Source organism: Athene cunicularia (assembly GCF_003259725.1).
Source record: "Athene cunicularia isolate RWA chromosome 5 unlocalized genomic scaffold, athCun1 chr5_part3, whole genome shotgun sequence".
In the NCBI taxonomy this organism is placed as follows: Eukaryota; Metazoa; Chordata; class Aves; order Strigiformes; family Strigidae; genus Athene; species Athene cunicularia.
The window spans coordinates 2,856,461-2,871,833 of NW_020799103.1; the positions used below are offsets into that span (position 1 = coordinate 2,856,461).

General features: G+C 42.3%; 1 protein-coding gene across 6 annotated transcripts in view; it reads right to left on the reverse strand.

Moving 5' to 3' along the window:
* KIAA1549L (KIAA1549 like) overlaps positions 1 to 15,373 on the reverse strand; it is a 73,145-nt gene that overhangs the window by 38,346 nt on the left and 19,426 nt on the right. For 5 of the 6 annotated variants that reach the window (XM_026850853.1, XM_026850849.1, XM_026850852.1 and 2 more), the window contains 4 exons: positions 13,821 to 13,984; positions 7,760 to 7,950; positions 4,373 to 4,500; positions 2,739 to 2,762 (listed from right to left, as the gene is read on the reverse strand). In XM_026850853.1, the coding sequence (XP_026706654.1) occupies positions 2,739 to 2,762; positions 4,373 to 4,500; positions 7,760 to 7,950; positions 13,821 to 13,984 (507 nt within the window). The remainder of the gene's footprint in view (positions 1 to 2,738; positions 2,763 to 4,372; positions 4,501 to 7,759; positions 7,951 to 13,820; positions 13,985 to 15,373) is intronic. The other variant, XM_026850850.1, reaches the window with a different exon arrangement.

The window sequence follows — 15,373 nt, forward strand, 5'->3', positions numbered from 1 at the left end:
GCTACTGCTTCAGTTGCTATTGCCACATTTCATTTGAGTCATACAGACAACCGCTCAGAAATTCAAAAAAACTGGCTGGCACTGAGCTGCCATACCGGACAGCGGGAAAACTAGTGGCCCACACTTGTGTAGAATAAGGGAGGCAGCGCAACCTATCTTGGCTGAGTTACATCCAAAAATCCTTTTGATTTTAGCCAAGCCAATAATACAGCCAAGTTCTCCCCAGTACTTTGTTCCCGCAGGCTGATTTTCAGATATCCCTACAAAGAACAGAAGATAATTAAAAATGTATGACCGCTTCTGCCTGGACAGAGACAATTATAATCTTAGGGACCGATATTTTGAAAAGGAGTTAGGCCCTTCTGAAAAGTGATGTCTATTTTTAAAGACAGCGTCCAAATGCTTGGAAGATAAGAAGGGTTCCGGCTGGGATTCTTAGGAGGGGTACAGGAAAGTTTCTTACACGAGGAAGTTTGACTCTTTGGGGAATGCTGCTTGTGCATCTTCACTCGTGATATGTGTCTGTTCGTGACGATGAGATTCAAGTACAGAACCGGGCTCAGTTATACAGCCAAAAGGTACAGAGCCGTGCAGGCAAAAGCACGGAGTCAAAGCTACGGAGTCATCCCAAAAGCTATGCAGTCACACGCTTCATTAAGAACTGCTAGCAAAATAAAGCTTTTCTTTTTCTGAAAACAAGCAAGCAATCACACCCTCCCAAAGATGCTGATGGGAAAGTTGCCAAATCAAGCGCTTAAAGGCTGCAAAAAACAACCCGTAAAACTTCCATTGGCTTCGCTTTGTGAAGAGCTGGTGAAAGGAAAGGCTTTAGTGTAGGTTGCTGTAGATCTTTAAGCAGGTGTGGGTGAAGCTGTTTGCTTCTCCCTGAATGATATCTGGCCTGATAAAACGATAGGTGAAAGTGTTAATATCCTGTTGTTCTTTTACAAACTCATCTCAGAAATTGCCCGCATCCTCCCTTGGCTGATTCATTCATCTCGCAGCCCTCTAACACATGCAATTAGGCACTTCTTTAAAAAGGTTTTATATTACTTTTTTTTTTTTTTTTTTTTTTTTCCTTTCTAAAATACCAATAAGTGTTTGTAAGAAAAAAAAAAAAAAAAGGGAAAAAAATTCAATTATATTACCGAAGTTTATCGCTATTGTAATACAAATAGGTATTTCACTTGTATTTTCTTGAGAAATAAGGCTCAGCTGAAGAGTTCTCCCGATCCTCAGAAACATCAGGTCTGTAAGCCAAACCTGTCAGTCTGTGCCGGTTCCGCACTGTTCGCTCTCAGCCCTGACACACTCCATTTGGAGTCAATTTTTGATACAAGCCACATAGAGTTTATGTACTGAGGTAACACCCAGTGCTGTCATTTTTCCGTGTAACTAAATGTCAGCAAGAAACAGAATCTAAAATTGGTCTGTAGCTATGGCAACTAATGAGCCATTCTAACTTGGAGTCCCCAAATCAAACATGTGACCATCAAGGGATTCATTCCAGTTTTAAGATGCTGCTTCTCCGAGAAGAAAATATGCTGCTGCTTTTGCTGACATGCGCATTAGAGGTGTCAGCCTACAACCAGGCTGGAGAGCTGGAGAGGGTTCAGACAAACAACCAGGAGGAAAGTGGCTTCTCTCTTAAACTGGAAGGAAAAACAGCCAACACATTCTACTGATGCTAATCACGCTGGATAAAGATAAAAGCCTGCGAAAAGAACAAAATATCAGAGATGACAGCAGCATTTGTAATCACGGCACTTGGAAACAAAGCCTGAGCTCTGTGATGAACAGTAATGGGTGCCTTGACTTTTTTGTTTCTTAATTTCGACTTCAACAGGCATTTGGGATGACACAACTCAAAAGGCAAAAGCACACCTGCACGTGCACATGGGAATAAACGTGGGGCCAGCTCTGTAATTCTGGGAGGCCGTTTCATCCCCCGTGACCACACCTTCCTCTTCAGAAGCTGTTCTGGAAGGGTTCTATCAGGAAACTTTCCTAAACATTTCATGCCTACAGCTAAAAAAAAAATAATCTCCATCTCTTTACCAAGGCACAAGGTATTTATTCCCCTTCCTATCTCTGCCTGGAAAGCACCAGGTGACCCTTTGTAGGGCCACGGCGGTCAAGGGAAGAAGGAGCTGAGGGCTCTGCAGAGAAGGTGTTTTACACGCAGGCTCCTTCCAAGCCAGAGCAGTCAGACAGAAACAGCCTGTCTCATATTCCGTGTAAGTGCTGTACTAATGCTTTTTAAATGGGCAAATACTGCTTTTCCCTTCTGGCACGGGAGCTGAGTATCTCGGTGCCAGCATGCAGCAGGAACAAATGACAAGAACCCAGAGTATAAATGGAGGATACACTAAAGAAGTTTTCCCTACGGCACTAGAACCAGAAATCATTTAGCTGCTTTAAACAAGGAGCACCTTGACCATCATGAAGTAACATCATTATTCAGTTTGGTTTTTTTTTCCAGAAGACAGAAGGAAAGATAAATGTGTAATTAAAGCAGTTATTAGTTTTCCAGATTAATTTGAAAAGCGCATAGTTATTGTTATCAAATGAAGTTGAAGCTAAAATTATAATTAAGATTTAAAATAAAGGGTTAGTATTCCCTTATACTACATTGAAAGGTTTAAGGAGTATGTATACGTTCTACAAACACACTAGAGTCCAGATCGGAAGAAAGAATGTTAAAGGTTAGTTCTTTAACAAAAACTCAAAGTTCTTACCAATTTTCTTTGAAGATTTAAAACCTAGCAAAACAACAACAACAACAAAAAAAAACTTCACTAAATTGTTTTGCCTACACGTGTAAACATCACCTGACACTGGCTTTGAATATTGGCTTTCCTGTGTAGGGAATAATAAAACCCAGAATAAATTACAGTTATTAACTCGTAACCATCAGCTCAAAATAAGCTGCGTTTGAAATGGTGAAAAAAATAGTTATGACCCTTGAAACTGAGAACCATGAAATATTGTCATGTTGTCTACAAAAAAAAAAAAAAAAAAAAAAAAAGACCTCTTTAGAAAGACCAGTCAAAACACTGATTACAGGTCTGGAGTAACCGGTGAAGTGACAGGTCTGTCAGAAGCAAGCAGTACTGGCGACAAACACAAACCAAAAGAAAATTAACGACTTCAGTTCTTCGCGTGACTTTGCAAACACGCGTAAACCTCAGTGCGGCTGGTTTTAGAACACGGTTCCATCAGTCCCACAAGGTGCCACGCTCTATGGTCAATGAATGGGAAGAACAGAGGACGCCTGGAAAACGCAGCGTGATTTTCCTGTAGAGAACAGAGGCCATCTCTGGTGCTTTGTAGCTGTGTCTGTATCTCCCTGCATCCCTGCCTAAGCAGCAAATCCTTTGCGTGACACGTTACATATCAATCATCAAGGGATGATATGAAGTGATATCAGGGTTGCCATCAGAACGCTCCACAGAGGTTACTCAGGTGATTTACTGAAGAAAGAAGAGATCTACACTGAGATTTTCTCTTTATCTGGGACCTTCCGTCCACACTTCCATTTTTAACAAAGAGGAATTATGGACTTGTATCCATGACAGGATCTGATGACACCGCATCCAGTTTAATTCCCTCCCTTTCGAGGCAAGTGATCAATTGGTTCAGCCACAGTGTTTTCTATTCATATGGAAAATATAGCTACAGCAGCAAGGCTATAACTCAGGAGAAATAAGCAGACACACAGCCCAAAAAAAAAAAAAAAAAAAAAAAGGGTATTGAATTCTACTCTGATCAGATGTTCCTGATACATCTCAAGTCACAAGGTCACCCCAAAGCCTTGTAAAAAACATCCAGTGTAACATCCTAGGTGCATCGGGAAAAGCTGCCAGTAAGCATTCATAATGGGCATGACAAGGATGAGAAGAGATGGAAAGTTAAGGCTCTGGATGTCTCACACTTTCTCAAATTATTTTTTACCTAATTAATTCATCTTCACCAAATCTGGGCCAGCTTAGCAACAGCAGTAATGGGATTTAATATCTTAGGGCTCTACACAAAAAAAAAAAAAAGCTGTAAACCCTGTCCACCTACTAAGCAGCATCACGTCTTCATTAGTATATTGGTATTTAAAGAAGAAAAAAAAAAAAGTAATTAAAAAAAAAAAGAAAGAAAACTTGCTAAGGCCCACACAGACAGTAAACACCACGCTGTTCCGTGTGAGGTTGAGAAACAGTTACAGCAGTAAAGGGGGAGAAAAAAAAACAAAACATCAAACCAGCTACAAACAGACAGTGCCCAAGTACTGCTGAAGGTACGGGCAGGTGGTTCCGACATCGCCGGTGTGGGTACGGCTACAGGGGACTGCAAGCAGCTTCCATCAACACACGCTTCTCACCGTTTCTTTTCCTCCCGTCGTCTTTGGTCACTTTTTGCGGTGCCATTACTTTCTGGAGGGAGCTCTGGCCGGAGCTGGGCTTTCCTGACCCGTTGCTGATGATGGAGCCGTTCTGACTCGGGGACCGGCTGCAAGTAACCATAGCAACAAGGGAGGCTGTGAGTTCTTCCTTCTAAACCTCATTTCAAGGTTATTTCCTTTGCACAGTTTGCATCACCGAGTTTTCAAGTCTGATTTTATACCCCAAAAGCAGACAGAAACTGCACACAGAGAAACAGGGGAAAGGCAGGAACAAGGCGATGGCAGGAGAAGGCGACTGCTCAATTATTTGAGGGTTGACAGGCATCGCAGCGGCATCGAACGCAACCGCTTCTCGTGCACAACCCCCACAACGACAGAAGCGGCACTGCAGAGGACAAAAACTCCCGTTATCAATTCAGTGCCATTTAGACAGCTAAAATAAAGCAGACCTTTGTTTTTGCATATATGGCTAAACTCATTCCTTTATTATTTAGCCTGCATTTACATCGACTCTTTTGTCAGCCACAATGCAAAATCCACTCACTTTACGCCCACACTATGCAATGAGAAAATTCTAATTTTTTTTCCCCTTTTTTTGCATATAACCTGTTTTAACCAGCACCACTATTTGCTGAAACTCTTAAGAAAATGCTTGTTTTACTCAGCCGTTGCATATCTTTGCCCTGAAACTGGTCCCTGCAGAGGGTGAGGAGGGAGGGCAGAACCGCTGCGAGCATCCCGTCCCAACGAGGAGCAAGAACAGAAGGGAGCAGCATAACTCTGGGCCGCACTGGGAGCGAGCCCTCAGCAGAACCTCTCTTCTTTTTGGGGTGGGCAAATGACTCGAACCCTAATGCACAAGTTGGGAAAAGCAGGCAAGGGTATGAAGTGTTCAACTTGGTGCTACTCTACATCTAGACGTGGTGTCACGGTGTTTCTACATGTGAAACCTGCCACAACGGGAATGAAAACATCTACAAGGATCTGTATAGCTACTCCTGCACCTATCTGCGATCTATCACTGCATTGTCACAACCAGTGACAGAATTCTATAAAGAGGTTGCAGCAGAGAAGAAAAAAAAAAAACAAAAAACCAACCAAAACCAAACAGACATCACATGGACTTTCATTTACAGAAGGGAAAAAAAAAAAAAAAAATCAAGTTCTGTTGCCATCACAATAGGTTTATACCCAGAAAATGGTACTAAAGTAAAACAACTGTAAAAACCATCCTGTAAATTATTGCCGGTACTGTATTGCCATCTTGAAGCATTCATTTACCTCCAAGTCCTGACTGCCCTGTCTAAGCAGAACATAAACCATGGTCAGAACAAGAAGGGACAAGTATGAGAAAATTAATTCTTACAGACCCTTTTGAAGATAGCCTAGGTGGAAATATATGTAGTTTGAGACAGGCTATTTCCACCTACAGGGCTTTATAAGAACTCCAGCTCAGCCCAGCCTGAGGATTTTCTTGTGAGATTGTATTGAGAATAAATATTCTTGAAAAGCAGCATTTCTCCCCTATAAACCTGTCTGTCACTGCTAATGAATAATCCCAGCTCAGTAAAAAAAAAAAAAAAAAAAAAAAACCCAGGGACAGAACACCACCTGAAGAAAATCTGCTCCACTCGGGAACACGTTATGAGCACAGACAGCTTGCACAATGGTATCTGCTGCCACTAATCTAAATATTCGTCCCTTTTAAGTGCCCGTCGTATTATTAACTGCGACGTTTCCTTCGGTGGTAATATCGGAGAAAATATTCTGATCAGTTACCGGCCACTTCATGGCAGTCTGATTTAAATTGACCTTTCCAGGCAGCAAAGTAGCCTAAATGAATGAGCAAATATATAAAGGTCAAGAAATATTTCTTCATCTTTAGAAACCATTCAATTCCATCCCCAGACACAGATCCTGGGAATGAAAAAAGGCTGAAATTCTGCATGTGCTCACTTACCCGAGTAATCACTCCGAAGGAGTCTAAGCAAATAACTAAGACTTTTGAAAGACACCAACGTGCAATGCATTTTATAATCAGAGTAACTGTCCTGTGAACTCCTGGATCAAGTTTGCTTATCAAAATTTGTTTAATATTGTGCAGGTTAAGGAGGGGTGGATTTCTGCACCCATTCCAAGGACTGAATGGATTTCTTAATCACTTTTGTTAGAGGATTAATTACTAGGGCCGGTTTTGCGTGTAATTACGCATGGCTTTGGAGAGGCCTCAAAACATCTTAAAGAACAGAACTAAAGACTTAACCTGCGGTGGCCCAGCGCCAGCAAGCACAGCTGGTGTCACAGTCATCTTCCAGTCACCATTTCATCAGCGGACAGAAGACTTCAGAAGGGACAAGTGATTTTTGGCTGGGACTATACAGCCTGACTCTTTATTTTCTTCTCCCCTTCAGTAGCATTCTTCAGCAATAAAAAGTTGATAATCCTCCACTCTAAACTAATTTTAAGGAGAGCGGGTCATGGAAAAATGGACTTGAAGCATGCAAACCAGCTAGGATAAAGGGATAACCTGCTTTCCTCACCCGAGACGGCCAAGACAAGAATTAATGACCTTCAGCTCTTCTGATGATGAAGGTAGACATGAAGTAAACCTTCCTAATGGGAAAAGTAGCGAAGAACAGATTGCTCGAGAAGGCTGTGATCATCCCACCTCTGGAAGACTTTAAAACAAGGTAGATGAAGTTGAGTGAGGGGTGTATTTGGCCCTGCAGTGCTGAGAAGAGGAAGAGCCAGATACCTTCCTGGGGACCTTCTAATTTGTCATCTTTTAACTCTAGATTTACTACGAGGAAACTGCAGACCTGGGACACTTTCCCCTAGCCACTGATGTTACGCAGTCTGTTCGTCCACTCTCAAAAGTGTTGTCCTTCCGTAGATGCTTTGGGGTCTAAAGGTCTTCCATAACCGAGTGGATGTTTAGGATTTGCCCTTCTGCTAATGAGGACATGTAGTGCAATTCTGACAGCGTCCATCAGTGCAGTTACAGCAGTTTACAGGGGCGGAGCTCCTGTCTTCTGGTTCACTTGAGAAATGATCGTTGCTCATGTTCCAGAGCCCATGTTTTGTTTGGGTTTATCTCCTGCACCACACCAGCATGCCTACGAGAGCCACTTCCCATTTACCTCCTCCACGCACGGACAATCTGCGAACACTTCATTCTATTTTATCTTGCATTTTGCAGCAATCTTACACACCCAGTGCAGGCCAGCGCTATGCCAAGAATATATCATGGAGGAACCATCTGCCACACACAGAGCCTGGGTGCCAAACCTTAGAGTTTTTTCCTAAGCAACCAGCAGCCTGTACCCTAATTCCACCCCTCTGCAGAAACACGTCGTCAGTCCGTACCTTTTCCTGGTTTCGTTGGATTTGGCAGTTTTGATGGTGCTCCCATCCTGAGTAATTTCTCTTTCCTGGGAGGCAGGAGCATCTCTAACTGGAAGTGGAAGTACAACAGTCTCCTGAGTTACAGGTAAAACCTCATCTTCAGCCCCCTGCTGACCTAAGTGTTGCTTGGCATAGTCAAAGCCTTGTACTGGCTGCAAAAAAAAAAAAAAAAAAAAAAGAAAGAAAAAAAATAGACATTTCCAGCATGTGTCATATGTTAATGTAGAACTCCCATTTCAATATAAAATTTTCAACTACCCCTTAACTTTGTTAATTACGTGACAAGTAAAAATGTGTGGATTGCCACACGAATGCCCAACAACAAACCAATTTTATGATGAGATCTCCGTTCCACGACTTAAACATGTTTAGTGAGTATGAAATTGATCTTGGCTAACCCTTCTTACCCTGCTGTAATACCGCCAGACTAACAGACAATGGAAGAATAAGCATACAGAAGAAAAAAAAAATTAGAAGGAAGAAAAACAAGACCATACAGAAAATCGAAAACTTTCTCTGAGAAAAATCTCGTGTTTCCAAAAAAAAAAGGTGGGAGTAATTTATTCCAAATCAAGACAAAAGTAAAAACGGCACACATCAAAATTTCATGGGCAACATTTTTCCAGAAAAGGATCTTTTTTCAGATCAGTGAAATTCTATTTCCCCTGGTTTGCCAGTTGCCTACTGGGAAGGTTGTTATTGACTTCACTTGTTTCTCTTGGGAAGCAGCATTTGCAGGAGCCTTGCAGCAAGGCACCCCAGGGCCGTGTGCCCAGCTGCTCCTTCCCCGGAGCCCGGCCGGGCTTTCCTGGCTGCCTCTGCAAGGAACAAGCAGAACTGACACGTGCCTTCTGGGCAAAACAGTTGCCAAAAGGTGGGTTCTCTTTAATGGAAAAATTAAAGCATTTAAGCAAAACTTAACTTTCCAAACTGCGTTTTCTATTGGGGAAAAAAAAAAAAAAAAAAGGGTGGGTGGAGAGGAGGAAAAAACCCAAACCAACCTGCATTTTATATTAAAAAAAAAAAAGAGAGGGAAAAAAATATGAAAAATAAATCACTCAGAGAAAATCCTAACCACCTCTGGAAAAAAATATGTAACACATTAAAACGTCCTTACTACAATAAATTGATTTTTAAACCTGGAAGGATGCTTTTTCTGAAGTACAAAGACTATTGATAGGATGTTAAAAAAGCACCATAAAACATTTCAAAAGGGGAGCAATGGTGATTCTAACCCTCAAACATATTTTGGGAAACACGTCGGAATGAGATAGTTCCTAACTGACTAGTCTCTCTCAGGTTCCTGTCATGTTCTTATTGAACATTTTAGCTCCAGAAGGAAATCAGCTGGACCACAAAATTTGTTGATGGCACAGAAAAAGGATGAGCTCCAAAAAAACATCTTTTGTTCTGTCCCTTACTAAATTTGGGCTATAGCTATAAACACAGACAAATTTCATAGGCAATCTCACTCTGAAAATAATGGCATTCTGTGCTATTTTTTAACACAAAACAGGCTTTTTGTTTATGGGGATCTGCACCGCAATCCCTGTTCAAACTGAGGCCGAGGATTTCTAAGGCGCTCACATACTCCAGTATTCCTCTGCTAAGTAGCTCCGGTGAATTAAGGCGATGCTGACTGGGCTAATGCCGACCTGGGAGGGCAGACATCTCCGCGCATTCCCCCGATGAACCTTGCAACCCATCAGAGAAATGCCGATTCACCATCACCACCCCATGGCAAGTCACAGTCACACTGCCCCGGAGTGAGCCCTCTGCTTGCCCTCCTCTGAAGGCAGGGTGCTACAAAAGCAGCCACCAAATTAGCCACGAAGGGAAGAAATGAAGAAAGGGAAGGGAAGGAAGAAAGGAAGGGGAAGCAGAAGCTGCGTGAAGGACAGCTAGGCAGAACTACTGCACAGCATCCTAGATAGCAATATTTTTAACCAAACGAATGTTTTTCAAGTCAGTCAAGACCTTCCTAGACACTCTGGAAAAAAAAAAAAAAAAAGTAACAGAAAGCTGATTAATTCAGTCATTTCTTCCTCCATGCACCTGAAAGGCTTAGAAGTTACAACTTCACAACTTATTTTTTAAGAAGTGATCAACAAAAAAACAAACAAAACCGAAACCAGTAGCAGCAGAACATGAGAATTACTTAAGAATTCTGCAGATTCCCAGCTTGGATCTGCCAAAGGAAGAAAATGAAGGATTATTTTAATCTGAGTTCTACTTACCACCATGTCTAGTAACAAACTGCAATAGAGGAAGAGCTGAAAAAGCCACGCTCGTCAGCAGACATATTGTGTTAAGTAAAATTTGATCTTGGAACCCTGCTCTGTAAAAGCCCGCAGGAGCAGATGGCTTCACCACCCCTGAAGGGAACTGGCAAGACTAAATCCCAGTCAGGCACTGCTGAAGCACTGCAAGTGTAGATGTCCAACACAGCCAAAACACTGAGAAAGGCCCAAGGTCTGGGATTGGGATATTGCTTTTGAAATAATAAATAAATGATGAGACCATTAAATTACGTTGCCTGGCAAAGGGTAGTTTGAGTACAGGGAGTTGTTTCTGGGACTTCTTCCCTTGTAACAATCATGAAAAAAAGATACTGATATTTTAAAAGAAAAGAAAGAAGAGAAAAAAAAAATTAAAAAAGGACGATCAGCCCCTCCCCTCTACATGTATACCCATTTGCACAGACATCATCTCTGATTTTTTTTTTTTTCCCCCATGCCCTTTATCAAATTGATAATGGTTGTTTTCTCAGGGCCTGCAGTATTTGCTTTTGCTTGTGGGTCTTCTACTGCAGATCTTATCTCTGTTTACCTGCAAGCTTATTCTTTCATCCTCTAAAGGAAAGAGAAGGTGACAAATCAGATTACAGCCTTGAAAAAAGCATGCTGTGAATTAGAAAGCAAGAGAAGTAAAAGCTATCACCTATCCAAAACCTCAAAATAAAAACAGTTGCTCGAAATAAAAACAGCATTGAAAGAACATTCAAATAAATTCCCATCAGAATTTCACCAAGTTGAATTTATATTACTTTTAATTTTACAATTGGAGAGCCAATTGGGGAAAAAAAAAAAAAAAAAAATGGTAACAGTCCCTTTTTTCCTGCAACTCAGTCCAGATGTCTCTGACTGCTAAGGCAATTCGGAACGGCAACACAGTTCCTAAGTAACATCCTATAAACTACACTGCGTATGAGAGGTCATTTTTTTTAAACTCCATTTCTTTAGCCTTCAGTCCATTACAATAAAAAAAGTCATTCCTTAATTACCAGGCAGAGGCAGCAGTCCTGCTGTTCTGTTCCATCCCCTCCTCCAGGTACAGGACAGCTGAGCCTCAGTGTCTCATCCCCCCTCTGTGCTGTGCCCGGGCATCCCGCCCCGCTGGCACAGGACCAGGACTGGGACTCCAGAGGGCCGTGGCAGGCAGCTCAGCTCAGCTCAGCTCAGCTCAGCGGACCCGCAGCCTCCGCTGCTCCCAGCAGCACCAGGACTGCAGCGATGCACAGGCAGCTCTGCTCTGCCAGTCCCCTTGGTGCAGGACTTCTGGCATCGGAACACGTTAAATGGCACCACTCAGAACAAACCCAGCTGAAATCCGTGCTTGGGAGCAGCCCATAATATTCTCTTTTCCTCTCTGTACAGTTCGCTGGATATTCAAAAGGTATCCAAAAAATTGCTCCAGTGATTCAACAGCAAATCTCAGATGCGGAGAAACAAAGTATTAAAGCTGCTTCTTAAACTAAAAAAAATCACTCTGCTGTGACACCACTTGCAGAACAGATTCATCAAGCAGTCTTGGGCACTTTCCTAAGCCTTGAAATAGAATATATTCGTTTTAAACGTGATATAGATACGTGCTCACCAGCTATTTGTACTGCCAAGCTGCATCAAACCTCGCAATTACAGTCCAGGTAATTACCACCACTCCTGATATGCCTAATGCTGGTATAAAATTAAAACCATTCTTTTCGAAGTGACCGTTTCCATTATCTTCCCAAAGTACATTTCTTAGCCTTATTTTAAGCAAGGGTGCTGAAATCAGGGATGACAAACCCAGTCCCTTTCCAATCCCGCTGCAGAATTTACCCTCCACAGTCCATATACCAGCACACCCCCCGAGCTAGACCCGGCTGAACCTTTTTGATGGAGCCATCGTTGGGAAACTAAACGGAAAGCAATTCAGCTTTCGTTTTGAAAGGCATCACTTCTCGGATAATGAATTAAATTCAATTCTATGGGGTCTCAAAATATACTAAAAGGGGGAAATGCACTCTAGAAGTGGACCTCCTGCCCTCCAGCTGCAAACGTGAACAAGTCTAGAGGAAAAATCTTCTCAAGCGCAGAGCGGATGCTGGGAGCTCAGCACCGATTGTTTTGTTCTGCAGATCCACCCCCGATCTGACTGACTGCTGATACAAATGTCAACTCACTGAACAGGTTTTAACCTGACCACGTATCTTATAGCCTGATTAAATCTGATGTCTCCGGAAAAGTAAAGAATCAGCTTTCTCTCTCTCGGATTAAAATATTAAAATGCTTTCAAGTTTTTCCTGTGCTGTAGCTTTAAACAGCAGTGGGTTTTTTTAAAATAGTGACTTTCTTCAGCTGTAAAGCATCCCATCATGATGGCCAGCTCAAAACAATGTACAAATTTAGCCTCATTTTGTCTTTTAGCTGGGAATAAGATTACATATAAGAAACAAGTGGGGCATAGTATTTGCAACAGCCCCTAATAAAGCACAACTTGCATTTGAGAGGTTTCAGTGAGACATTATATGATATTACTGCAGGGGTATTAATTTTTATTTGTGTCTGTGATATTGCTTGTTTCACTTTTGCAGATCTAGTCTTAACTCTAGTTTGATAACACACTGGATAAAGAGATGAGCATACTGGAACCAAAATGGAAATGCCTTTTTTGCATCGTTTTTTATACAAGTCTTTTTTCCAACTGGCACCAGCTGCACCCATCTGCAACTAACCTAAGATGAGGAGAAAAGAGCTGTCATATGCATCATGCCTTCAGCTCTCCCTCCAATCTACATTTTTCAGTAGAAGCAACAGAGCTGAAATCACAACAATCCTGCTGTCTGTAGCATTAAGAAAAAAAATCTATCATTTCAATCCCATGCCAAGGGAGAAGAACAAAGCCAGCTAAAAGGGCAAAGGAACAGGATGACTTACACACAGGCTCTTTAGCCTAAAAAACTCCTAACTTTGGGTGGCTCTGTTTAACAGCAGCACTGAGAAGGCAGACTCTTCACTGTGGAGAGAAATCAGTATTCTGTGACATTTCTTCTGCTAGAGAACCAAACTGGAAATGTGTTTGATTTGGAAAAAAAACATCTTGGAATTGGTATGGGTTAGTAAGGAAGGTACTAAGGTAAGGTATGGGTTAGTTTAAGGAAAATATAACTGTTTGAACCCGACCAACAATATCCACAAATAAATTAGAAAGTTCAAGACTAGAAAAATAGCAGTGGGAGAAAAAAAAAAAAATTCAAAGGCTGTCTTCTCTGGATTAGCAGCTGGGTGGAGAACTGGTTCGAAGCAGGTCTGAACCGCTGCCAAAGCCCAGAGCTTCGGCCACCGCCACCTGCAGCAGGTAGGGGCAGCTCAGGCCACGGACCTGAGAATGAGGTTCCACGGGAGACGTGCGCCTGACCAGGCCTGGGCATAACGTCCCATTTCCTCTACTTGATGTAGGAAGCACCTGCCCCAAGTAAAACCTCCTCAGCCCTAACGGCCTTACATCACTGTGTCACTGTCACTCTGTCACTGCTACCCGTGCCACAAAGGATGGGCTGTTACGGACGCTGATGAGTCCTGAGTGAAAGAGAAGGGTAATTGCTGTGACCGGCGGTATCAAGGGCACAGAAGTGCAGAGATCCAGCCTGTGAGTAACAACCACTTCGATTCCAAACATCCTTCAACTACACCTAGCAGAGAAACGCAGTTAAAACCGCGTTAAGCCAACAGACATCTCGGATCAGAGACCGGTCACTCACTTTAGCTCTCTGAGGCAGGTTCATCATGGTGTCTGGTTTGAAATCGTTCTTGTTCTTTCTGCACAGAACTGCTGTGATGATGATGATGATAACCGTGACCACAGCAATGGGAGCCAGCACCGCTGCAATGATCCACAGGTTGTTTGGAGGGTTCTTCACCACAGCTACAGAAAAGCGCAAAGCAGCATCGGTGAGTCTCACGGTGCAAGCACAAGATTTAAATCGCTTCCGACACAGACTTCGGCTGTCTCCATATAATAATTAGCATAAAAGGACTGTTAGTAATCTAGCTATATTTTTGTATTCCTTAAGTTTAAAAAAACAAAACAAAACAAAACAAAAAAAAACCACAAACCAGCAACACTGTTCAATTCATGAGTCTCTTTCTTAGTTATATGTTACTTAGTTAGACGCCAAAGCAGCCATCAACTCCCAAGACAAGTTTGATGCTGTATTAGATATCACTCCGAGGGTTCGTTTACAGATTAAACACAAAAAGGTTCAGGTAATACATCTTTCATTATTTTTTTTTAACCACAAAACCAGCTTATGGTAAGGTAGCACGTGTGTTAACACTGTACACGCGGAGTCCATACCTGGTGCCAAAGACTGGCTCAGCAAGAGTAAACTGAGCAAAAGGAGCTTTTTCAACAACCGTGAGGCTAAGCATGCTCATAGTTATTACTGGTATCAATAGGGCAGTAAGAAAATGCTTCTCTTGTGCTCTAAAACTACTTCAGCACAGTTCAGGTGAAAATGAATACATCCTTTCTGAAGGAGGGGAAGGGATGAGGTTGCAAAGACCTGTTTGCTGATACATTAATAACGGCACCAGGAAAAGGGTCCCTTTCGGAAATGCAGCGATGCTAAAATGTCTGAGATTCTGTTTCATCAGAATAAAGTCTCTTAGTATGAACCTTCAACTTGTACATACAGAAGAGATCCTCCTGCGACACATTCCCCCATTCTCTCATTTAATTTCTTTCCGGAAAAACACCAGATAATCTCCTTACGATGCTGAATTTTATTTTAGCGAAATATTTCGTGGCCTTCCCCATGCTATCTCTATTTTCCTATGGCGCTGGTTGCTGGAGTGGACGGGCAATTGTGAGAACACAAGCGTAAAGCAGCCTTTCCCATTTCCTAGGAGACTTGTGCTTGCAGATGCCATCGAGCTTATTAGCTGTCAGAGGCACTCAGCATCTTTCAGGATCAGACTCCAAACGCATACCATGATGTTCAGCAGCAGTTACAAAAGCCAGCTGAAAAATCTGCCTGAAGCTTGAGCCTATTTTCTTTGTTTATCTACAACTTTGTGCAAAGCCAAGGAGTTTGTTGGGCGAGAGGAGTAGCAGCGTTAGGCGCATACCTTGCGCAGTAACCACGTACCCAAAAAGCCAGGTTGAAGCCTTTCAGGGGTCACTTTGCAATGGACTTGCAGAGTTCTAAATTATCGACTTTGACATTTAGTTTGGGGATGAAAAGGAACTGAACCTGTATTTTATCGGGTAACAGTAACTTTATAGACTGCTGTTGTGAGAGCAGCAAACAAT